General features: G+C 37.3%; 1 protein-coding gene across 1 annotated transcript in view; it reads left to right on the top strand.

Moving 5' to 3' along the window:
• Window positions 1–27,516, top strand: part of LOC129576475 (uncharacterized) — a 187,344-nt gene that overhangs the window by 112,797 nt on the left and 47,031 nt on the right. Inside the window, exon 7 of the mRNA XM_055461662.1 lies at window positions 7,517–7,717. Within this exon, the coding sequence (XP_055317637.1) occupies window positions 7,517–7,717 (201 nt within the window). The remainder of the gene's footprint in view (window positions 1–7,516; window positions 7,718–27,516) is intronic.

Genomic DNA, 27,516 nt, shown 5'->3' with positions numbered 1-27,516 from the left:
TATGTGGGTGAGTGAGAGAGAGAGAGAGACAGAGACAGAGAGAGAGAGAGAGAGAGAGAGAGAGAGGGAGAGAGGGAGGGGGAGGCAAAAGAAAGAGTGAGAGAAATTAAAAGACGACTTGCAAGCAGACAAACAAAACGATTCAAATCAAAACAAAGGGCGAAATTAGAGAAAATGAAGAGGGAGAAAAACCTTTGAATAAAAATGATACTGTATAATGCATATGTGTAGCAGCCAAACAAAACTTCGAAACCAAGATAAATAAAACATTTATGCATGGAACAAAACCAAACGATTCGAAAGAGATTTTCCATTGACACCATTGTCATCATCGTCATCATTATCCCCGCATCGGATTCCGAATCCACTGTTATTCATTGGCATTTTATGCACGCAGTCACTAAAGTTTGATGAACGAGCAAACGAAAATAGATGTGTGTACATTTATATATTGAAGCACGGCAGGATGATTATGGGACAAGAGAATGTTTTTTTTTTCTGAAAAATGTCGACGACACACATAAATGCACACACGCACACGCATAGACGAACACGAAACACACTGAGCCAAAACTGAAACGAAAGCAAATTTATTTTGGTGTACGCTTCGATGAAAAATCCATGAACGAAAATCCCAACAAATAAATGAAATATATTATCGCTTTCTTAACATTAAGTCGAGTGGTTTTGTCCTATAAAATTTTCGTGTACCCAAAAATGTTCATCAGACTTATAAATATAAGAACATTATGTACAGCACATACACATGGGCACAGCGACTAGGATAGCGTACATAAAAGTGTGTGTGTGTGTTTGTGGAGAATGACAGAAGTTGTATGGCATTGTAAATGGCAACTGCAATGCGATCAAATCCAGACCAAGACACTGGGAACAATCGCGATTGAAAGTGTGGGAAGTGGAAATGGTTACCGCTTACGTACGACAAAATATAAATAATTGCTATGGGAATTGGTACAGTACAAATCCATATCCACCAGGCAATTATATTTTGGTTTTTCAACGTAGTTCTTCCAGTGCAACACCGATGTGTTTTGTTGGGGCATTCGGCTCCAAATGAGCGACAGCTATAGCATGAGATAAAGACGGTGACACAGAGTGAGACAGAGCGAGTCACATCAGTTGTCTTAATGATGGGCTTTTTTATATGCATTCATGTGTTTTCTCGATAAGATATGCTTTTCGTTGGTTGTGCATGCATCATTTGTGTGGTAAATTCCCATTCTCCTCCTCCAAAAAAAAAAAAAAAAACATTTGATCATCATACATTGACTGATTGTAGGGGTTTGCTGCGCAACATTTTGATGATAAAATGAAATGAAATTATTATTCGACTCATTTTTAGTCATTCGCATTGTGTGTGTGTGTGTGTGCATGTGTGTGTTCCATCTATTTGCGCAAAATTGGTGAAGAATAAACTAATTGCATTCACTTGCCTAAATCATGTCAAACAAAACCACTCGCAAACAACAAACACTAATTATATGCATTAAAGTGGCAAAATTCGATGAAATTTACGCATGATATCACGTCGTCATTTCAAATGTATTTTATTTTTGAAAATGTCACACATATGCGCGATTATGTATCCATCTTTTGGGATGAGAATGACGAAATATGGATTCATAAATGAATGCTTTAGAATAGAAAGAGCTCATCAATTTCGCCGTGAATCATAGCAGAACATAAGTTTGTAATTATACCAACAAGAAAATCACATATTACGTTCATTATGAACGGTTTACAAAGTGTCATTTGAACGCAGGCAAAGTCTTATGATTCACTTTAATCGGCGTCAAAAATCACGAGCTTTTATTGCCGAGCATTCAAATGTCGACCGTACTATTTCGAAAGGAAATGTAATTTCTTTGAAACAAATAAAACAGTCATTCTTAAGCATCATTTTCACAAAGTTGACGCTTTTTTTTTGGCAACAATCCATATATTAAGGAAACGTTAAGATGACAATTGTTATATCTCTTGTTGACTCATGCTACTTATGCTTCAAATGCTAGGCTTGTTAGTGTCGTATACGGCAGTGGGATTTATTTAGGCCCAAAATAGTGTCATTCAAAATTAAAATCACTACATTATTCGATATATTAACAATGCATAAACACAATAACAAGTAGTGGAGGCACTTTTTTCTTTTTCACACCACATCCATCACCCACCCCAACTCCCATTCGCTCGCAGTTCGCTTCAACACCAATCTCATTGAATGCTAGGCAATGAAAATGTCAAGTGTCATGGTAATGTATATTATGCTTTATTCCCCCTATTAAAATGTGAAATCGTAAAGTTTTGCAAAGCCATCATGTTACAATGACACAATCGGGTGAATGATATTTGTGTGTGTGTGTGTGTATATATATAGTTAAATTAAGTTTTTGACAAATTAGAGGCAGCTTTTTCCTTACAAACAATCAAATTGTTACCACAACACAATCGCTTGCAACGTATGGAAGAACCGCACACAATCCAAGTCAAAAATACATTAGTAAATGTATTTGTTTGGAACTCGGTGGATGGTAGCACCCCCTAACTTAAACAATAAGAGTTTGCAATGTCAGTGTGTGGAAATAGGAAATGTCTCAATACACTGTCAATGCCGTCGAAACGTAACGCATTTCTCTAGATGAACTAAAGCAATAATTTCTCTGAATGTTGTGTATCGTTGCTGCACTTTATATTCGGATGATATAGCATTTTCGTTCAAAATAATTTTCCAAAGCCAATGAAATGATGTCATAATCTCAATATCCTTCTTCTTCCTACTTTATGCACTGAAATCAAAAGCTATTTTGCTCATTCCTCACCGGAGTATATGCAAGGTATATTCCCACAGAAAATAAACATTTATTACATTAAATTAAAACTCCAATTTGAATGTCTAGTCACAGATTATTTTCAGCGAATTTCCTAATTGCCCCAGTACTTCACATCTTACGTGAATCGAGACAGAATGTAGTCGAAATCGGTATTAAGCTCACTTCGGAAAAGTGATTTCAAGCATATGACATGAGTGTTTTCCACTTGCGCGCGGAATTCAGGCATTTTATCTATTCGCTCATACACCTCGCATCTTAAGAGAGAAGACGAAAAAAATTGTCTGAAGCAAAATGCTGACACGTTTAATTGATTCAAAATGAAATCAGCATGCATCGCATATCTAAAATTTAATTTCAAAATTCTATATTCATTTTAAAATAGTTCACTGTAGAAAAGTTTTGAGGTTGTTCATTCCAATTTTTCTTCTCTTCGTTCAACGAGTGGGAATATATCCGAACCTGATATTTATAAAATACTTGCAAATAGTTTGAGGGAAATATTACACTTCGTCTTTTGCAGAAAATGAAGTTTTTGCGCGTTGTATGTTGCTGTGCCGTCATTTTGAATCGCATGGAGACCATACCACACTTCGACATGCTGGAATTTTCGCACAAGTCTAAAAAAATATAGCATTAAATGTGATTAAACTGTAATTCTCATTAGTAAAATCTTGTGCATTAAACAGTTGTACAAGTTTGGAAAATCTCACGCTTCCCACGACTTTTTTTTTATGTGTGTGTGTGCTGAAAATTGAACAACCTAAAAAAAAAGAAGATAAATAGAGATGAGTAATAAAAAAAATTCAACCCGAGAGGAATAAAATCTGCGTTGGCTTCTTTTGCATTATGTTGTAAATGTAGTGGTTGCTGTTCTTCAGCATGAGCATCATAAAATGAGATTCATGTGTGACAGAAGAAGAGTAGTCGATGCGTTAACATACGTTATTCCATTACATAATTTCAAAAGTTGATGCTAGACTTTAATCCCATTCGTTGTTATTATCATTATTACCGTTTAACAGAATAAAGAGAGAAAAAACGGAGCGGAATTTGCATCTCGAGAAAACCACATTGTGGGTGTACGGGTATTCGTTTTATTTTTTCATTCTCTGCCATTGTAGGCAGCTTCTCTTTTGCATTGGAGAGCGGTTTTTTTAAAATCCCATAGCCATGCATGTCTTATTGGTATGGCATATTACATGTTTACAATTGATATGCATGCATTATGCAAATGTGTATGCTGGCGGATATCAGGCGAATCATCATGGAATGACCTATTCTGATACCACCTTCCTGCGCCCTCTCCACCGGCATACATGTGACAATTTAACATGCATTTTACATATTTAAATCTCTCGTATGCCGCTTTTGCTCGTTCGCATCTCTGAGCAATGTTACTTTTGTGCATTGTGCTAATTTAAAATTTTACCACATCATTATAATCATCTCGTTTGGATTTTAATGGGATACCGTATGGAAGTCAGTAAATGAAATTGTCATAATGACAATGGCATAACTTCCATTTATCCAATTAAATGATTGCAACATGAGCGGCAGAGATCACGTTGAAATATGATGAGAAATGGAGAGGGGACAGCGAAAAACAAAACTGGCTACACAAAGGCAACCATTTTCATTTAGATGGTATAGATTGTGCTCTCCATTTTTTTTTTCTTCAAAAAATGAAAATAAAACGAATCCCCATTGACTAAGAGCATTAACATTGTTGCTTCAATTCATTGGATAACCAGACTAAGAAGTTGGAATATTTATTTTGAAAGTTGTGCCACGCATCATACGATTGCTTAATGTGATGTACTTGAAACTAGATTACAAAAGCTCTCCCCTACTAGATTACACGCCGCTCTGTGTACGTTTGCCTTTTGAGAGCAACGGAAAAAAAGGACAAGTAATCTGATTGTAGAGCGGAAAAAATATAAATTGTATGCGCATCGTGTATACACAATTCAAAAGTATTCTTTTACACAAAGATATTATTATGTGTGAGCAATTCCTGGGGAAGTGCAGCATATGTGTGTGTGTGTGTGTGTGTGCGTTTTGTATTTTGTGTTTGTGAGTTAACATTATGTTGGAACATGAGAACAACAGAGAAACTTTCATATCACCCAATGGCATGTAACGTATCGGCAATATGCACACATGCGGTTCCAATTATTTACCATCTGGGATTTTGTTTATAGCTGATAAAAAGTAAACTACTTAATATCACTATTGTTATCACCATTAAATTATCCGGGCTCATGCCTTTTTCTCTTTCTCTCCCTCTCTCTTCGTCTTTCTTCTCTTCGGTAGTCCATCTTCCTTGCTCGCTCCCGCTCTCTTTTCGTCACATGTTCCTGCGTTTTGTCGCTCGCTCGCTCTGCCTCCGTTCACTGTTTGCATCGAGCATAAGCAAAGACATTATTAAAAACCTATGACATTAGATTTACGCTTGTTCGGCGCACACAAAACGACACTTCCCACATACATACATACACCCAAAACGACAATGGCAACCAAGTTATGGTATCCGCAACCAAAGATCATGCAAGCGCAATACGTAGCACATATTCTGTGAAAATGCCACTTGAATTTGTTACAAATGGGGCAAATTGTATCGTTTTGTTCGTTTAAAGAATGACCCTTCAAAAATGTGTGTGTCTTTGAGTTTTGTTTTTGCTCTTTCTTTCGCCGAAAAATGATTCTATCTTGAATGTAAGATTTTGTCAAGTACTGTTCACTCGATTGTAATTGCTTCAAGATTTAAATTATGCTCAAGAAGAGATTTGTGCTTTGAATATAGCATTATTTATAATTCCACTAATTTTTAGTGGAGCAAATTTGTACGTCCATTATCAGAGCATTGAGAACGCTGGCTATCCAGCCGTTACCATTCTACGGTGCTCTTCAAAACAATGGATAACAGCGAAGACTCTTCGCTTTATGAATGACATACACAATCGTATGTTACTCTATAGTTCTGATTGCGCCCCTGCGTGGCACTGGAGTCAACTTTGCAAGTATTTTATCAGTTTGTCGGCATCCATTGGTTCAACAGCCGCCGTCAACACATTTCGTATAGGGGACAAAATGAATCAAACGTCCCTTTATTTCTTCCCATTACCAAATGCATTGACGGCGGCTGTTGAATAGCCGCGGCTGGATAGCCAGCGTACTCAATACTCTGTCCATTATTTCACGATGTTGGCAAATTCTCCGAATTTCGTTTGTCATCAGTAATGAGTCATCACTTGACTTCATATCATGAAGAGGTTGATACTTGAACTTTTGCGAAAGATGAACATTCCAATATCTGCTTGTTGTCTTAATGAAAGTGCTTAAAACAAAATATGACTCTTACAAAATGCACCGAATCTTCTGCCGTTACTTTTTAGCATTTCCGAAAGAACATTCGCTTATGATCATTCCCACCAAGAGCCTGATAAAAGTTATATTATACTTATGATGTTATTCGCCGAATTTGTTCGAACTTTTGTCAACGCTCAACATTCGGGTTCCAACATCTTTGGAAGTATATTTTATGTGAAGAAAAACGAATTGGTTGGAAGATGACTTTTACTCATACAAAGATTCAAATATTACTTTTCCTATGTTTTTCCACTCAAAATTTTTGATAATTCAAATTGTTTTACATAAGCTCTTTCAAAAATATTGAATACTCTTTCGTAAAAATGAAGTAAATGGGTTCTAAGTTAGCACTGCTTACATAGAATGCCATAGCATACACACAAACACACACTGGTTTTCTATATTATTATCATCTATGCAACGTTCCCCTTTGAATGAAGATGTTTCCCATGACTTTCAAGCTTTGTATCATTCAACGTCACATTTTTCTTTCTTTGTTCGTTCCGATTTCGCTATAATCTTTCTTTTAGTGTGTCACTTTGCCATCGATTGTTGCTGTATGCTGAAAATTAAACACTTGAACGAGTATTGCACTTGACAATATTATGGGTAAACTATTTAAAGTGATTAATTCTTGGGATGTGCGCATAAATTACAATGTCTTAATAAATATGATCGTTTTACGTTATGACATGTGCGAACGTTGAAAAGCTGTAGAGAGTGAGACGATGATGATAGTTATAGAAGCGCTGCGGAATAGTGTGGAAGATGAAGGAATGTGTCGAACGCTATTCAAATTGATGATGACATTTTTCATTAGCAAAAACTCATTTACTAAACTTAATCTTTGTTCCTATCTTCGTTGTTTTTTTTTCTGCTGAAGAACAACTTCTTGCTGGTACTGTTGTTAAAAGAGATAGTATTTACTAATTGTGTTTTCAATTTTGTTCTTGTCTCGTTTTTTTTAAATCTTCTTTCGCTGATGCTGTTCTGCTATGATCTGGATGCACAACGCGATATTCCCAAAATGATAATCATCACTGGGCTCGTTTGCCGATTTTCAATTTGACACATGTTACAATGATGCTGCTATATAAATGCCCATAACCATCGAAAATGTTTGCCAACGGAAAAACAATCCAATAAAATTGGATGCGTCAATTCGGTTGCTCCTTTGAAATTGGTGGCGATGGTGACATCGGTGGTGGTGGCAATGGTGGTGATGGTGACATTACATTGTGCTTTCGCAACGCGAAACGCTAAATTGTCAACGCGGCCAAAAATTTAATAATATCCAGGGAGAGATGTCATTATACAATAATGTGAATACATTCGAATGTTTGCCGTGCGCCGAAGGATGTGATGCCTGCAAGGATGCTTCACCGTGTGTTGCTGCTCTAAATTGGCCGATGCGAACGAGTATTTTAGTGTTGGCATGTGCCGTTATTGGTTTTCTACCGCCAGCTGCTTGGTTCACATTCCGTTATCAGCAGGTGAAGGTAAGTTAAATCTCATTTCACTTTTTCCTCCCCTTATATATATTCACATTATCGTAAGCTCAGCATTTTGAAGAAGAGTAAGAGCGCAAAACCCTGGTAAAAGAAACAAAGAAACAAAAAAGCATCAGCGACAACAACAACAACGACGACGACGACAAAATCTCTATTTCGCCCGGAATGTTGACAACTTCTTCATCATATACACAAACACACATACATGGGAGTCCGAATAAGTGAGTGAAAGAGTATAAAATGCTATGCGGATGTGCCCGATAGTCGCACGCAAAAACGAACAATTACATAACCGAACAGAAGACTTCAAGTGGCACAGACTTACAGTGTGTGTCGTATAATTTTATACAGTTTTTTCCGTTGTTGTTCTTGCGTAAAGACACAGAATATACGAATATTATCGAGGTAATATAAATAAAGGTAACTGAAACATATGCGAAACACCGGTGCTTGGTTCAGTAATGTCAAGGGATTTTAGATGTAACCGAGCAGCACACAAAAAAGCGCGAGTGCACAGACATACACACACACACATACCGCGTCAATTGTGTTAAGCATAGCTCGAGATTCAGTGAAACAGTGAATTAACGAAAGAAATACAGACAAACTATACACATGCTGGGAATCATTGAGATTAAAAAGACTCAGCCGCAGACGATACAAACAAAGCAAACAACACAACACAAGTAGCAAAAATAAATTGAGAGCAAAGTTAATGTTTTCGTCTACTGTCGTGTATTTGGCTTTGGTTTAATTTCTCCTTGCTCTCTCTCTCTCTCTCTCTCTCTCTCTCTCTCTCTCTCTCTCCATTCCGCTTCTTTTTATCTCCCATTTTGATGTGCTTTCTCCGTTTCATTCTCGCGCACACACTGTGCGAACGTTATGAGAACGGACGGCATCACCTGGCATGACCAGAACGAATATCCGTTGGGAAGCTACGCAAATTCAAGATAGACGAGTGAGCAGGCAAAAAACAATCCGTACTGTGTGACTGGACAAATAGTGATAGGTGTTGTTATGTTAATCTCACCGTAACCAAATGTGTTTTTGTCTCTTCCTTTTTGCGTGAGATTGAGAGAGAAAAAAATAACATGTCAAATGAAAATATCAATAAAGAAAACCGTACAGCTTTGACTGTGTGTGTGCGATCAGTGAAACGCTTGCTCGTTCTATGTTTTGTATGCGCCACTTGTTATGGCTATGTATGCATGACAACGATGTTTGCGATTTTAGAACGAGAATACGGGTGATAACCCATTGTAACTTTGTTTCTGTTTACAACTCGTGAAAATGGGTCGTTCGCGCGTGCAACAAAGCCTTATTTAGTTTCGGAAAAAGTTGTTTGCACTACGTAATTGGTACGGTTGATGTTGGTGTTCGTGTGTGTGTGTGTGTATTAAGCACACAGCAGAAAAACTTGTTTTTTTTGCTGCACAAAAGTGTCTACACGATTGTACGAAATGGTTTTGCGTTTGCGATGCGACCAGTTTACGAATACGTGTACAATGTTTGCTCGCACCACATGATAAATACCAATCCAAAAAGCCATTTACCCTTGCGTTCACTTGTCCGTATTTTTACGTGAACTTAGAAAACATGATTCTTTTTCATGTAGCAAATTGTGTTTGGTGCACATTTTGCCACCATACCGTCATACCACTTCTCAACCCGCTATCCCCAGTTCTCTCTAATCGTGCACACAGTACTTTGACGTGTATACATTTAATGAAATAGCGGGACGATTGGTTAAAGCTTAAAGATTGGTTTGAGCTCATCATAATGCCGATCTTTGTGAAATACTTTGATTACCATGGATTAACAGGTCACTTACTTGTATCTAATAAGCCTCATTTCATGTAAATCTTCGAAAATATTGGGCAATTCAAATCAAGCCACAAACGCACACACATGTACACAACAAATTTTTAACAAGAATTGCAATCGACAAGAATCTGTCGATTTTCCCGAAGAAAAGCTTCCACTTGAATTCAAGGCAAATTCGACTCGATTGGCGTTTGCCTCATGCCATTTTTTTAAACGCAGAATTTCATCACCGATTTCTTCTGTTGAAGTTTCCGAGAAACATTCCGAGAAACCAATTTTGCCGTTATATACCAAGTTTTCTCAGGGTAAAATTGAATATTAGATTAAGCCGACAGCTAAATGCTAACGTAACGGTGTTAATTATGTTGAAACTTCCGCATATACGATGAAACTCGGAGTAGGAGAGCGCGAGGGAAATGTGATATCAAACAGATGTATGCGAAATGTATGGTTGGGTATTTTAAGAGGACTTGGTGAGCTTGCAGGCATTTATGGTCATGAGCGATTTTCAATCGAATCTCCACACTGTGCATGTGTCTCATCTATATATAACCTTTCACCCGTGTAGTGTACTAATTAGATTCCATACCGTTTTCTATAGCCAGAATATATATAATGTTGGCAGGGATGAAATGCCGGCAACAAGCCGAACCAGGGTTGGAATTCCATGACATTCCACCAAAATCTGATTTTCATCTTTCTACCGGAATTATTCCGATAACTCAAGGAAGGGTGATAGTTATCGCAATAATTTGGCTGGGATAATGAAAATTAGTGGAATATCTCTCTTTCACTCCAATATAGTCTTACGTACGAAAAAAATAATTCCGAACGATTTTGATGGAATGTCATAGAATTCCAGCCCAGTTTCAAATCGTTTTTCATGACATATGCACCATCAGATGCTGCTAAATGTCGAGTAAAATGCTAAAACATGCGGTAGCAAAGGCATTTTGCAATACCAATTCCCATACATATATTTAATCGCGTTTGTTGGTTTACTTTGGTGGCACGCCATTTCGCTTCATCGCTCTGCTCCTTGTTGTGCGTGCTCGTGTTGTGTGCGAATATCCCGTAATTTTGTAGTAAATAATTTATGACACACAAGCAAAACTAAAGTGAAAGTTGTGCCAACCGAATGTTTTATTTTTTATTCAAAACCAAAACATGAAATGTTTGAGCTTGAATGTTTCGTCTATGTTTGCCGCATCTATGAACTTGTAACTATTTTTCGGTGAGAAAGTGTGTGTTTGCTCTCATTCGCGCTCCCTCTCTCCAGTTCATGCATCCTCTCACATATCAATATGATACGAAATGAACGGTTGCAAGTTAGCTCAACGGCTGTTAACCCTTTGACGACCTTTGGGACACATATGTCCCATTTTGTTTTTCGTCAATATTTTCCACATTTTTAGACCGATTTCGATAAAATTGGTTTCTTTTGAAAGAGAATGAATGTAGCTACCAGAATGTACCATAATATTGGATATTTTACATCACTGTGCTCAAATAGAACACTTCAAAGTCGAAAAATCTTAACTTTCTTTTCAAATTCCGCCAAACCCTATATAATTTGAAGGGTACAACTTTTAAAGCTGAAAATTGGAAATGTTGTACGGAGTGTCTGTTACTTTCTAAGGATAATCGCCTTTTCTACAAAAAATTTTGTTTCAAATTTTTATTGCTTGTGGCGTGATGGGACATATGTGTCCCATTGGTCGGTAAAGGTAAATAATTACCACTGATTTCCCTGTATTTCAACCACTTTTCGCGAATTTTGAAACACACAAATTTACAAAAAGATCGTTAAATTCGTGATTAAATGGGCACAACAAAGCATGATTCAAACCATTTTTGGTTTAAAACGATTCTATAAATTTTAAAAATGGAAAAGATTTTACACGTAGTTCTTATGGGAGACATGTTTTTTTCATAGAAAAATAAAGGTAAATAGTTACCTTTACCGACCAATGGGACACATATGTCCCATCATTTTTTTCATATTTGCAATTAAAAAAATTAATTTTCGATAACACTTTTGTTAATATTTTTGGGGTCGCTGAGCACGAATCTGCAATCAGGATTGCAAAATTCCCAGCCGTTCAGTTTTGGTCGTCAAAGGGTTAAACACGGTGTTTAGTTACGCAATCAGACAAGATAATCGCTAACATTGCATACGCACACACACTTTCATCAGACTTTTAATAAGTGAGTTGATCCCATATGAGCTGTGCCATGGCATAGAATTTAAACAGATTTTTGCTATGATTTTGGTTTGCAAGACCAAAATCAACATGCGCACCAAATATGTGCCTGCTCAATTTGTCTGTTTTTGCGATGCCATGCGGCCAAGACCATAACACCGACTGTTCATTCTCATGCTGAAAAGTTGATCCGTTCAGGACGATTGTTCAGGAAACGTTGGTGTGATGGGATTTATCCATCATTAAATATTGAAATTAGCAATAAATTATTTAGTACCTAGCAACAGTCATTCGGCAGTGAGCGAAGAAGGAATATTTTTATATTTTTCTTCTTTTTTCTGTGCCCGAGTTGAGACAGAGAGAACGAGAAAGAGATCCCGTCACACATTTTGACGCTTACACGCACCTAATTTGATGAAATTGCTTGAATGCGCAGAGCGCATGTAATCCGATCGGCTCGGCTCCGTTTTCAATTAAAACAGATGTAAAATAAATTTTGCGACAATGGAGATTGGGAGGGAGACGCATTGGCATTGGTGTGCTTGGGATCAAGAACACTCGAAGATGTTTAAATAATAAGCGATTTTGATTTGATAAATGGAAATGAGCATTTGAGCAAATATTCACTTTGTTATTCACGTTATTGATTGCTAACCGAGCCGCTCGGCTGCGATTGCCATTTGAGCTCGATGAGCCGAATAATGAAAGTGAGAATGGCATAGAGAGAGAGATTGAGAGAGAGGGAGAGAGTGAAACCGAGTATACAAATTTATATTATTGGCAGTTGAGCCAGAGTCTGTTTATACAAAACTTTAGCGATGAAACGATTGGCCCAGATTTGGCTAATGAAATGATTCCAAGTATCCATGCATCGAAATGAATTCGAGTGTTTACATTATATCAAATTAAATTATTGATGTATATTTTCGCATCGAGAAACGAGAATGTGTTGTGTTTGTGTGTGTATGTGCTGTGGATAGAGGTTTGTTAAACAAATTTTACTCTTCGATCAATTTTTGATTTTCATTTACATTGAGCAAATAATAAAATCTGAAATGTAATTGCACACATATTTTCCGCCTATCGACTCCAATCATCGGATCCATTTTATAGTATCAAATCAGCCTAGCGATATGTATGAAAATTGATGTGTACCTGTACACGCGTAGTAGACAAACACACTCATACAAAAACACAGAAAGAATTGTGAGCAAACGAATGAACGAGAACGTTTGTGTAAATATATCGTCATCGCTGTAATTTGATTTTTACTATTACCGTTACTTGATACGGTTCTTTTGTATGCCAAATGATTTTCCTTTTTGGCACATATTCGAAATTGCCATTTAATATTCCTGTCGAAGCGATCTATTCAAGTGTGTATAATATCGAACTGAGTGAGAATGAAAGCGGTAGTTTGGGTAACGATAGAAGAAAAGATATCGTCATCAACATCAACATCACATTTTGTGTCTACAGCACTTACCTACCCCATTTCCATCATAATACGCTCTGGTTTACCGTCAATATAAATGCACATATTCAATGATCCGCACGTGCTTGTATATATATATGTGTGTGTATTTTTTTTTAGTAACATCTGCAACGCAAATTCTGCCGAAAACTAGAGCATCAATCTATATCTATGTCGTTGTGATGCTTATTTTAGCGATGGTGGATTTCACTTCTTTTCTCTCTCTCTCTCTCTCTCTCTCTCTCTCTCTCTCTCTCTCTATGGACGAATGATGTCTATGTCGCTTGTGCAGGATAGACTCTTCGATTCAATTTACAACACACCATTTCAATTTGGAATATGATATCGATAGAGATGTGGTCCCATTGTGTATGACTTTTGGTGCAAGTAAATGAAGCTGATGGGAATTTTTTTTTATTTTGAATTGTTTGTCTCGAAGAAAAAAAATCCATGCATTATGGCCAGAAGGTAATCGCTAACTCATACAGCAGCATGTGTGAGGGTGTATGGATGTGCACATGAGACTCTATAGAGTCATATATGAAGTATTTTATCGATAGCATTTGAAAAATTACGCGCGAAATTTTTTATCGATAAATGAAGTGAATGAGCTAAAAGCTCTTATTCATTTGAACAAAATGAAATAGGCCGTGACAGCGAGAGAGCGAGAGAGAAACAATCAATACCAAGCTCTTGTCATTATTTATAAACATAATTTGTTGTTGCTGCTGTGACGGTCGTTTGAAAAACCACTTAATTTAATGCTTGCGGTACTTAAAGCTGGCGATGAAAGGTAAAGTTAGAAAATAATTATGAACCATTGATTACGTTATCAACGGTCTGCGAGTAAAATGGGTATGCGTGGTCGATTTCATTCTCTCTCTCGCTCTCTCGCCCACCCCTTCTCTATCTATAGTACTGTATAATGAACATTAGACGATGCATAAAACGTTTATAGTTGAGTGCATTGTATTCATATATTCATAAATTTATGGTATGTTTTATGCGCCATTATAAGCCATCAAGCAATCGCGAGATCGGTTCTCTTATACAACAATAATAACAACGACAAAAACATGCTCGTTTGCACAAACAATACACAGCACCAGCAGCAGGAACATCAACATTTCAGTTTCTGTTCATGGCAAATGTATTGCTATTTATTATTGTATACCAATATTGGTGATGGCATTACTTTATGCGGAATATTTTTCATATTAAATACAACGACAACAACAACAACGAAGGAAAGAAAAAAAGAATAATAGAGAAAATCGAGCCGAAAAATCTGCTTGCTTCAGACATACGAAATCACTCACATCCAAATAAAATAAAGAAGGAAAAAAGTGTCAACGTCACCCAGTGAACGAAAGAGAGAGAGAGAGAGAGACAGAGAGAGAGAGAGAGTGAGAGAGAGAGAGAGAAGTTGCTGGCAGCAGTTTGGGAAATCGATGTGATCGAATAGGAAATGGAACATTTTCATCCATTGATTCGACACACCATTCCATTTCATTCAAAGTGATCCATTTGTTGACTTCGTTGTCGTTTGCTGTGCTGGCCCACATAAGGCAGTAAATATCAATATCACGTAAGAAGTAACTCTATTATTTGACATTGGCACACATCTCTTCAGTTTGAACTGCGGTTGAAATGCTGGTACAAAAACGATAAGGCACACTCGCACACAGGATGCTTTCTATCGCTCCCTTACTTTTTCTCTCTGTCTGTCACTCTGTCTGTCTGTCTCCCTCGAAATGCGTGAACACCAACACACACACATTGACAATATGTATAACAAATAACAGCAATAAAATTATAACACGTCGGATTTTCTAATATTTTATTCACATAAATACTCGATTGGAACTGCCTGATTAAAATTATTCGATTCATACCTTTTTCTCACTCTCTTTCTCTCTCTCTATCTCTTTTGACTTCGTTATGCTAAAAAGCATTGGGAATTTTTACGTTTTTCGTCGATTCTACGATTCGGCGATAGATATGTGGAGAGCAAAAGATGTGTGTGTGTGTGTGTGTGTGTGTGTGTGTGTGAGAGAGAGAGAGAGGGAGGAACGATCATACACGTATGCATGGCATGACAAGTGCGACGGGAATTTCGTGCATATGTTACAACAGCTGACAAGGCCACACATCACACCAATATAGCAATAAAAGCGGGAATATCGGGTGTTGCTTCTGCTGCTGCTTATTTAAATTGTTCATATTTTTGAGTGCGGTACAAGTGAGCTCTGGCCTATCGACGGTCCAACATGCTTTTGTCACTTTGAAATGTTCGATTATCACAAATTCCATTGACTTATTGCACATTCGTTGATATTTTTGCGTGCGACATGACATTATCAAGGGAATACGTAGCAAGAGAAGTGGAATTTCCCAATTCGTTTTCTACTTTGCATATATTTTTTTCTTCTCTCGTGTGCATCGCTTCTGACGACCATTTGTACTCTTTTACCGATATCTCATATGGATGGCAGCATTTTGTCAAACAGAAATTTTTTACATGGACTTGAATATTAGGGCTTACACGTATGTATGTGCTAGAGTGTTGCTATAACAATGAATATTTCATTTCATTAAAAAAAATCGAATTTACTCTATTCACATTCAGCATTTTGTACCAACTGTAGATGCGTCTTAGTTGCTTTTGTCATTTGTGTTGACACTCGACACCGATATCATTGTTACGGCGAATGGAATGTGCGCCAGAAAAAAGGGGACCGTAACAAAAAAAGAAGAAGAAGAAGGAACGAAGAACAGCAAATATGAAATATGGTATCCGCTGGTTTGTCCCCATTAAAAACCGTCACTCTTTTGCTGAATTAAAAAGGCCGACGCGAACGTAATATTTTACACAACAAAAGTGTGCATAAACATGTCGATGCGAGGTTCATTCGACAAAAATGCATATTATGTAATTATGTCGGGGCAAAATTCTTTTGCTGTTGTGACAGAGCATTCAATCCAAAAATAACGGGCGGCATTTTAAAGTACACCGCTGACACAATTTCACTTGTAGCTCTCACAACATAAAGAAACGGCGACGAAACCAACAACAACAACAACAAATTCGGCTACGGTTTGAATGTTTCGACCTGAACCCATAAATATCATCTTTTTCGCTCCGAATGTTATTAATCCATGCGATAATTCAGCAACGCTGGTAAATTGAAATCGATTTTTAGTCATATTTTTTCCGAAGATTTCGCAAATCATCTCGGCCAGACACAGCAACAGCGCTCGCAGTCGACACACACACATTTTCGGCTGTACAGCTTCATGACCGAAAAGTTCAACAGATTTAATACCCATAGGATGCAAAACGGAATGATCATTTTATGTGGAATCGGATGAACAAAAAAAAAGAAGAGCGTGATAGATTTAAAATGCCACAAAATCACAAGCATCACATAAATATTTTGAGTGACATCCATTTGGACGGCATATCATGTATCAGTGTGGATCTATCTGACTCTGTCTCCTTCTATATCGCATCTTGAGGTGGCTCATAATTCATAGGAAACCCATTTTTCATTATGCCCGTTGGTCCGTAACCAACAATTTGGTTGGCCCGAAAAATAAAATCTTAAGTGAAATTCAAACATTTTTGATGTTCGGCCGATAGTGGCCGTCGTTTCGCATTCAATCATTGTTGTACGATGGGAATGATGATTTCAAGCGCAAAATGTGGATACTTTGATATTTGCTTTGGTATATGGAGTGTGCGTGTTTTTTTTCCTACTCAACGAAACATTGATGAAACAGTACGCGCGTATGTAAATACATTGAGAAAATGCACGTACCGTATCCATGTTGCTGGTTATGCCCAAAATTTGTTGAGCTGTCAAAACTGAATGAGTCCTTTTCAATTTGCCGGATTCAATTTTCTCTTCCCTCTCTCTCTCTCTCTCTCTCTCTCTCTCTTTCTCTCTCCCCCCTTTGTGTCTTTCACCATTTTGTCGGGAGGAGGAAGCGATTTCAGTCTCATTGCAAATGCTAAGTAACAGGAAATTAAGGTTTTGTCGTCACTAAATGACGATCATGTTTCATTTTCATGGAACGTCCGTTGCACATTCATTTAATGGGTAATGTATTATTCCGATATAATTCGCGCGACATTTGATGACAAAACGAAAAAGAGAAGAAAAAAAAAATAAAAAGAATTGTATCGTCTTCATTCTTCGGCTTCAAAAAATAAAAAAAGACCATACATTTATTACTGTACTGAATTTATTTGATGAAGCATTGAGACACAGATGTTGAAACGACCTTGAGTATCAGACCGTCAGAAATTATTCGATGGCGACGACGAGTATGGCGTGTTGAACAACATTCAATTTCGACGAAATGAAGTGAAAACGAATCGCCTCGGCTCAGAGTGTTCGAAGATCCATTTGTGAAATACCCATATATATACAACAGTTGTTATATAAAGATATTTCTATACGTATTTAAGTTTGGGTGCCTATTTTGTTTCTTCTCTCGTGAAATTCAAGTGAAAATTCCATAATTCGTTTCATCTTTCGCTTTTGAAATGCATAAGATCAAATACGAAGACCATAAAACATATATAGACGTGTTTATGTCATTTTCCAGCCATTTTCGACGACTACAATTCAGAATGATTGTCAGTTTTTGTTAACAAGGATGAGCGCCATTTATTTAAAAGTAAAATGTATTCGCTCATGATTTTTCGGCATTGGCAGACGAATAGTGTGCCGGAGACACAGGGGAGGAAGAGAGCGACTGAAAGACAGCGAAACATACAGAGAGAGAGAGAGAGAGAGAGAAAATAAGAGAAAGAGCTCCAATTTGAGTCCGTTTATCACATTTGGGAGCAGAGAAAAAAATATATCAGCAATTGAATACGTGGTCGGAATGGAATCATAAAAGATATAAATATATTTCTATTAAGTTTGTATATGTTTCGCTGTTTTGTTTGCTTGTATGTTTGAATTTATTCTTTGTTTGGACCGATTCGTTTTTATCGCTGAAAAATAAAGTGAACGAGAGAGAAAGCAAATGAACATATGTAGTAGAGGACAGAAGATGACTGCAACATTTCGGTTGGATTCGTATGTAGTCAATTTTGGTATTCTGGTTGATCACCACTGTGTGTGAGTAATGTGTCGAAATGAGAATGACTCATTCTGAATGAGAATGTACAGATGTGTGTTGAATGCTGGCCCAAAATGGCCTACATGAGCCGGAATGCAACGTAGAAAATCGAAGCTTATGGGTTGTGAACAATGTTGATTGTTTGTTGGTCATGACATGTGCTGTCGGTTTTAATGGAATGTGTGTCCGAAATTGTGTAAGAAAAAGTGACTTCACCGCATCAATCCAGAGAACGTTGTGTGAAGGCCTGGTTTTGTGCTTTGAAATTCGATGCCTAAGTTGTCTGCTGCGATGCTGTGTTCGGCAGACCAGAACGGATCTGGCAACAAACACGGCAAAATGGCAATAAATTGCCGCAATTTCTCGCCATACGTGGTTGATACCAAACATATTATCTCATTTAACTTACGTGATTCGCGTTCAGATTCGTGTGATGGGGCATCGCGAAACGGTGATTGGACGTGCGTTTGTGGATGGTGATTGTGAATGCATGGCATTGGCATAGGCGCGCACACAATGAGATTAATATTCTGGCAAATCGCTTCAATTACATCCAGGTGCGTGTGAGTGAGTGCAAATTATACATGATAACACGAACAACAACATCAGCAGCATCGCCAATCACCACCTGAATATCCACAGAACAATTCAGCGCATCTCATCCGCCAACCGACACCATCAAAACCAAATGTGTCATTTATGTTTCCATTTTGCGTCATATTTTTGTGCCAAAAACCAACACCACCAAGGTTCTCTCTGTCTGTCTTCTGCTTTCCCCTCTGCTCGCGTTGTTTATCTGAAAAGTTTCAGGTTTACTTTTTTGCAAAGTACATCATATTGATCTTAAAGTTTTAACGCCTGTACTTCTTTTTTTTTCGCGTGCGCTGTGATTAAGATGTGGGTAGGAGAAGAGAAACGACGAGGAAGAGGAAAAAAAGAAGAAGTGCACGGTAATAAGATTATTCAGGCGATAAATGACTTATTCGACAGTTCATTTTCCATTTTATCGCAATCGTCTCATAAATTTCCATTTGAAATGCATTTAAAAGTTTGTTTTCCCCCTCCTTCCGCCATTTCACATTGCGGTGTCGTTTTTTTCCACTCGTATTCTTGAAGAAAATGTTGACATTCGGTTTTTCTATATTATCATTGGCTAGGCCATTACCACAATGTGGACCATTTTGTCATCGGTTACAGGCGTAAAGAAGAAAGAAAAATTGCGTGCGATCAAGGTTCTATTGCTAGGTGAAATTTTTGTATAGCAGCTGCTGCTGCTGCTACGGCTGCCGTTGTTCGATGGATAGGATGTCACATTGAGGACTTTCGAAAATGCTACGTTTCCTGTTGTGATTTAACATTCGCACGCACCTTTGGTTCAGCACAAGGCGATGCGAATGAATTAATTACACATTTTAGAGCACCTTCTTCCTAAAAGAGATGGAGTTATGTTTCAACATGCATAAAAAAACGCTTTCACCGGATGCGGCACATTTCAATGTCAAATCCATTGTGTGTGTGTGTGTGTGTGTGTGTGTGTGTGTGTGTGTGTGTGTGTGTGTGTGTGTCTGTTACAAGAGCGACTTTTTTGTTTTTCTCTCGCTACTTTCGTATTTTTCTTTGTTACAGAAGTTTACTCCGTTTTTTTTCTGCATTTTCGCGGCTTCTTCTTCTTCTCCTTCTGGTGGCAGTAAATCGCCATCCCTAATATGATTATTATTCTTATTTTCGTTTTACTGTTGGGTGAGGCGGTCCTTTTTCAGCTGTTAAAATTTTTACGAGCAACGTGAACATGCTTACCGATATATATATACATATATATATATATTTTTTTTTTTTAATTATTTCCATTTTGAAACGTTCAGACAGATTATCCCGGTGTATTTATTTACTGTATAAGCAAGCAGATTAAAATGGAATTCCGTTCGTTGGAGGCAAGCGAGCGAGCGCAAAGTGATTTATATTTTGGATGAAGAAAGGCAAACCGAGAATAAAATGACAATGATGATGATGATGATGACAACGTTGAAGCGAAGATAGAAGACGGCATAAAAATGACAATTTAATGTCGCAAAGCGCTAAAAGAAAACAAATTGTCATGTATAAATTGTCGAGTCGACGAACCAGAATAAAGCGAGAAAAAATAGACGTTTCTCCTGTTTGTGTGTATGTGAGTGTGCAAAAAAAAACACAACGTGAAAGATTGAGAAGAGAAAAAAAGGGAAGGCCGAGAACGAAAAAAAAAACTACTGAACAGAGAGAAATTATTTCCTTCATTTTGTATAACACCGGTTGAAAATCTATGCTAAGATATGTGAGGACGCGGTGACGGAGGGCGCCGAACGCCATCAGGTTGAGAATTATTTTCTCGACTCATTTTGAATTTGTTCCACTTTTCTCTTCTCTCTCCCTCTCTCTCTCTTTCTCTCTTTCTTTTACCTCTCTTTCGCTCTGTTTCGCCAACGGTGACATTTTTACCCTATTCACTCTCCATTTCTCCGGCTATGATAAAAGCGGACCAAAATAAGAGCAAAAAAGGGGTCCAAAAACATAGATCTGCATAATCCGAAGAGAGAAAGCGAGAAATAGAGTTGAAGCTACATCCAAAGCAGATTACGAACAAACTGAGACAATCACCATTTTGACGTCAACTATTTGAATTATTCTCTTTTCCATCTTTTTACTACGACAGGTGTTTTAATTTTTAATAAACGTACTACGAAAGCGATACCTTCGCTGAGAGGAAAACAGAGATAATTGCAATAGTAAATGCCATTAAAGCGTGACAATCTCACGAGATTTTTTTCTCTGCTGTGATCATTATTCGTTGCTCCTTTCTTTTTCATTGTCATTTTGTTGTTGTTGTTGTCTTGTTGTTGTTGTTGTTGTCTTTTGTTGTTGCTCGAAGCTCCCGAAGCTGCCAACATTACGTGGTTACAGTCGTATTTTTTCTGCCGGCTTAAGGGGGTTTTGATACAAATTTGTACGAAACGGTATTGCTTTTAAGAATGTCACAGAGAACAAATTCGCATGGCTAAAGTGAATGTGCGATATTTTCTCAAGGTATTATGTCTTTGAATTTCGCGTGTAAAAAATAAGCAACAACTACAAAAAAAATACAACTAAAACACTGTGATAAACGAATTCACTACTTTTATTTACTCTACGGCGTTGGCTTTGTCTAGTATATCCGAATGCAATGTAATGTAATGAAGAGTGAAACGAATGAGCGGTGCTGAAAAAGGCAAATCTGTGATTTGGCCATTATATTATCCGCCGGAATAGCTAATGTATACCAATGGGATTTTAATGTGAAGTGAAACGTTTCATGCTGATGCATATCGGACATCATTAATCCATTTTGGAGACTACAAAGAGAGATAGAGAGAGAGAGAGAGAGAGAGAGAGAGAGAGAGAGAGAGAGATAGAGAGAAAACAGGAGATTGGATCGTGTTGCTTTATGCAGTTTGATTTGGATGTACTAGTGAACAAAGAAATGCACAGATACAATTTATTTCCAATAGGTGTCTATTTTTCGGACAATATAGCAATCCATCCATATTTTTGGACAAGTTCACACATATTGTCCGGTTTTGTGGCCAACTTCCTACTAATACTGTAATAACATGCCATTATAGTATTAGTATGAAGTTGGCCACAAAACAGGACAATATGTGTGAACTTGTCCAAGTGTCAAATGTACAATAGTATATACAATAGTAGGGTTGGCCAAAAAATGAGACAATATGAGTGAAGTTGTCCGAAAATATGGATGGATTGGTATATTGTCTAAAAAACCGCTATGGGTTGTCCAAAATTACTGTCTGTGTGCTATTTATCGATTTGCCACAAAAATGTATTGCCACTAATATTGGTCATTTAATTATGCAGCCATTTTAGCTGGTTGGAGAGTTGTCATGTCGGCTGCATCTAGCATATAATTCGTCGCAACACCATACACAAACACAAACACAGGCACATGCGCGCGCTCACACGATGCATCGATAACATAAGGTGGCCAAATAAACGATTTTGGTAAACATGAACACGTTGCTCAACCGATATAATGTTTTGCCTATCTGCCTGTCGACCGCCGGTATTCGAAGCGCATTTTGCGCACGCCAACCATTACGAACAACAGCTTGATAGCTTGGGTGCTTCTTTGCTTGTGTAAATGTTGAATGTTGGGATAACTGCCAAATCGAAAAATAAACCTTTTGCAAATTTGCTGGAACATTACATGCATTGACGGCACTGAAAATGGTAAACCAACAATGTCGACGCGACGATGGCACGATAACACATACAACAATCAAACATCCAAACAGTGTCAATGGTTTGGTTGAGCGATCGGGTATGAACAAGCGAGCGAATGAAAGGGGAAGAGGGAGAGAGATGAAGTTGAATCTAGGAAAATGCATGAGCAAAAGTTGCATCTATGGCAAATAATTGCAGTCACGATTAAACTTAATGTAAAGAATGAGCGATGTGACACTCACATACGCACACGGGCACAGAGGTCAAAGCAAAAGTGAAGTGATGATGAGCACGAACGACGATGTGTTTTGATGCTCAAATTGGAATTAATATAATGATGAACTTATTTGTGAAATCGGATGGAAAGAAATGTACGGCGTCATAGCAACCACATTTTAATGCCTTCACCATAATATCATCATGTTACAGCCCGTCCGCTTGTACATTCGGCATCTTCATGGAAAATGGCAATGAAAATGAAAATGAAGAATTTCAATGAAAATTACGAATGTGTTTGTGTTCGTGTTCGTGCGCAATTGCATCAACTTATCAAAAGCTATGCATAAAATGCCACTGCAAATGAATTGCTTGACACGAATTACATTTTCTTCAAGAAATTTCAGTCAACCAGTCTGCTTTTACATGTTGTTCGCATCAGTGTGTGTTAAGACATCATTTCGCTTGTTTGCTTCAGGTGGCTTGAAGTATTTACAGTCATTTCCCGAATTAAAATTCTAATACATAAACGATGAAGTAGGTACCTTAAAAGGATTTGCCATTTTCCTGTCTGAATACGTCTGAGTAACGTTTGATATTTGTTCTTTTTTTCTGTACTCAACAAAATGTTCACCGATTAAAATCAGACGTCATCTTCATCAAGCGGCAAAGTGAATTATTCACCAAAAAATGATTCCGGAAAATGTGAACGAAACCAAGCGTTGCACAATTAATCATGTTAAGAACGCCTTTGGTGTGTGTGCCTTCAAGTATTTTACTTAAACTTATAAATGGTCAAAAACGAGAGCACACAACCAGAAAATTGTGCCTGTGCCACCAGGCGCTGTGGTCAAAGGCATGCAATTTATCGATGAAACGAAGAAGAGAAAAAAAGAGATAAAAAAACCATACATACACACAACATTTCTTGCTCAATTTACTTGAAAGAGAAGAAGAAGAGAAAAAAAAACGATTGGATTTTTGGTGCGAATTTCAATGAAAAGGACATATGACACGATTCAAAGGATTCACAGTGACTCTGGAGTCTTTTTTGCTTTGATCGTGAAAGAAACCGTGATATATGATAGTACTTGGAATAAATTACTTACATAAAATCAATAATTACACTCATGACCACAAAATGTTCTCTTTCTCTCCATCTTTCTATTCATTTTTCCGTTTTTTTTTTCTACTCATCGTGTATCAAGCTACCCATGGTAGAATTCAAGATAATCATTTCATATTTCCCTTCGTCCGGACGACGAACATGGCCCGTGCCAAAAGAAAAAAAACGAGCCGATTTCCGAGAAAAATATGAGCTAGCGCGCCAAAGTCAAAGAAGATACAAGCATACGATTCAACCGTATAAAATAAATAGAGGCCATATCCATGAATTATGGTGTTTCCATCACCGAATTTATTTTCATAGCCACTTTTTTGCTTTAGTTCACATTTGCCTCATACAGACACACCGAGACAGGCCAATATACTTGAAAGTCGCAATATTGCGACTGCGATGCACAATTGCACACGCTACTGCAACTGGTGCTGATGTTGCCGCACGATCGAAAGTGAAAAATTGTCTGTCGCAATAATACATTTTCTATATTGTCAGCAAATAAGTATTCCAGTCGAAAATGCACATATTTTCCGCATTATGTAGTCATGCAATGCTGTCAAGCTTTACAATCACTGAATATCTTTTCATCTACAAATACGTTCAACGACGAATACAGACGCATTTATGCACTTACCAACAAAGCTATAAAGACGATGCACAAGTGACGATGCACAAGTGACGATGCACAAAGCTACACACACTCTTACACACACAAAACAATCATCGCGTGCTTTTTTATATGTCTCAAACGATTTTCTTCTTTTTCCACTTCGTTTGCCTTGAATTTTTGGATTTTTTTTCCCTCTTCTTTTGTATGGCGCACAGTGTGTTTGGTATATTACCACTCATATTTTATCTGTCAGAAATATTATATATCGAGCGGTGCTGTTGCGATTTATATCATTTGGATATAGAGAAAGAGAAACTAAAAATAGATGCGTTTTGCTTTTGTTCCCTTGGAAAAAAGCAGAGCACAAGGAAATATTTAAAAGAAAAAAAATATATGGTAACACTTTCATATAAATACATGCATTAAATTCCATTTTTCATTTCATGCATCTGCAATGCATTCAAAGGGCTCATACATGTGTGTGTGTGTGTGTCATGTGCCAATATTATAGGCCCTATAAATGAGATTTACACGTTTTCATTTGAATATTTATAATAGATAAAAGACGATGTGCATAAGTAGCGTTTAATATCTCTATCTCTCTCGTCTAGTGCAATGATCCGACAGTCATTTCAACAGTCATATTTACATCAAACATTATTTATTACGTCTTCATCTCGCTCACTCTGCCTTTTTCCAACCGTCTCTCTGTCCTTTTTATTACGACTAATAATATCGTGATGAGAGTGGCAAATGTGACATCCAGTATTTTTCAACTAGACAATCTATACGTATATTTTAGTGCAAAAGATAAAAATTCCCCCGAAAAACTCATAATAATGTAGTTCCGTTTCGTAGGCAGTAAAATTTATAAATCTCATCGGACGGGGAAAACAAAGTCATAGATACAGCTTTACTGCAGATCGTCAACAGTTGCGCGAAAGAGGAAAAAAAAATAGCGCGGGAATCAAAAAGGCAAAGCAACAGAGAAAAAAAAAACAAAATTAAAACACACAAAAAAACGCTTTAAATAAACGCCAAGTTTATATGCAAACTCAATGGTTATTTGTTGACTGGGCTACGCTCTGTACAACGTCAATTTATGTGTGTGTGTGTGTGTGTGTGTGTGTGTGAGAGTTTATGCCAAAATCCGCCAATGCTGTTTTGGTGTTCATAAACCCGAAACACATTCCAATGCACAGATAAAACTATTTCAATCCCCACTGTTGTTTTTGTTCTGTTATTGTTGTCATCGTCATCGTCGTTTACAATTCACCAACGAATTTCGCATTTTATTTACTCGTTTCACTCTCTCTCACCCTCTCTCTCTCGTTCGTGTATGTTCGATGGTATTCTTCTTTTTATTTGATATCTGTTTAGTGCTCACAGTTGAAAATCGACCTATCCTTGTGTGAAATATATTCTGGCGTGAACAATAAGCGATTCACAAAGAATTTCAAAGAATTTTTCGTTTTCATTCGCTGCCAGTTTGTATCAATAGTGTACACTATAGTATTAGAACATTAAACAATGTTCGCGGCTCTGTTGGCCGATGAATGTTGGAATATTGCTTCGCCTCAAGCTTTTCAGCACGCAATGATTACGCACCAAACGTCTCGGTTGAATAAAACAAATTCGATTTTTATTCGACATTTCAAATGAAATGCGTGTATTGTTCATCGGAAATGGCTTAGATCCTTTCAAAAATGGTGCCGTAAAAAAGGTTTCATTTTTATTTCTATATTTATTTTCATACGTTTGTTTTTCGTTTGTTTGTTTGTTTCTGTCATTCGGTTGAAAAGCGAAATGATACATTTCCTAGGGGCTTTTAAGTCAAAATATACATTCGTATTTGTGTGAATATTTCGTGAATATTGCATATAATCCGTGTATATTATTCACCATATTCACAGAATATACACAGCATGTAAAAAATATGTGTTTACGGCAATGTCGAATCTTTGTTACCGATCGTGAATATGAGGTGTATATTTCATGAATATCGTGTATATTCCGTGAATATGGTGCATATTTTGCCAGTATTGTGAATATTTCGTATGACTGTCATCTATGGTGTATATTTCTTGGATGGAATATACATGGAAGCCCCTAGTACATTTCTTTTCTATTTTCACCAAAAGGCTTTTTATCTTTAATTTTCCATTGCAACGCTGATCGCTGTCGGAAATCTGGCTAAGGGAAGAAAAAACACCGAGAGAGAAAGGGATGGAAGCAAAAAACCTAAACAAATAATGCATTCTATTTTGTTGTGAAGCGTTTTACATTTTGTACATGTTTGGCTGTTTGTTGTTGTTGTTGTTCCCTTTTGTGGCTGATAACTTGGTTCGATCTTCTCGAAGAGAAAGAAAGAGGAAGAATGAAAAAAAAAAATAAACTGGGCTGAAAACGTGTGCCGAGAACAATCCTTTCACCAAACAATTTAAAATTTATTACAAAATTTTGGGCAACAATTTTTTCGAGTGCAACATTTTCGACAAAGATTAATGAGCTTGTTTTCTACTGCTAATCTCGTTTTCATTCTCGATTCCCATTTGCTGTTGGGTATTGTTGTTATGGATTTTTTTTCTTCCTTCATTTTCTCGGTATGCTGTCGCTCTGCTGTCTCGTCTTCAAGTCGTGCATAAATTACAGTTCGAGCAGTAGTTCCATTGGTTGCTCATGAATTGTGAATCACGTCAAGCATGTAAATCAATTAGAATGAAAATCTCTTCGCTAAAACTCACATAGCCAAAACATTGAAATATATATGTATGTACATTGTACATCTATATACAAACACGAATGGATTTCGATCAATCGTTTTCCATAGATAATAATTCTTCGGTTTCAGAAGCTTTTATGCACGCTAGTCTCTATCGCTTTCTTCCTTCTTATCCCTTCGCTCTCTCTCTCTCTCTCTCTCTCTCTCTCTCTCTCTCTCTCTCTCTC

Source organism: Sitodiplosis mosellana, unplaced genomic scaffold (assembly GCF_009176505.1).
Source record: "Sitodiplosis mosellana isolate CC-2019 unplaced genomic scaffold, AAFC_SMos_1.0 Smas_scaffold_6191, whole genome shotgun sequence".
Taxonomy (NCBI): Eukaryota; Metazoa; Arthropoda; class Insecta; order Diptera; family Cecidomyiidae; genus Sitodiplosis; species Sitodiplosis mosellana.
This window is presented reverse-complemented; position numbering and strand designations above follow the sequence as displayed.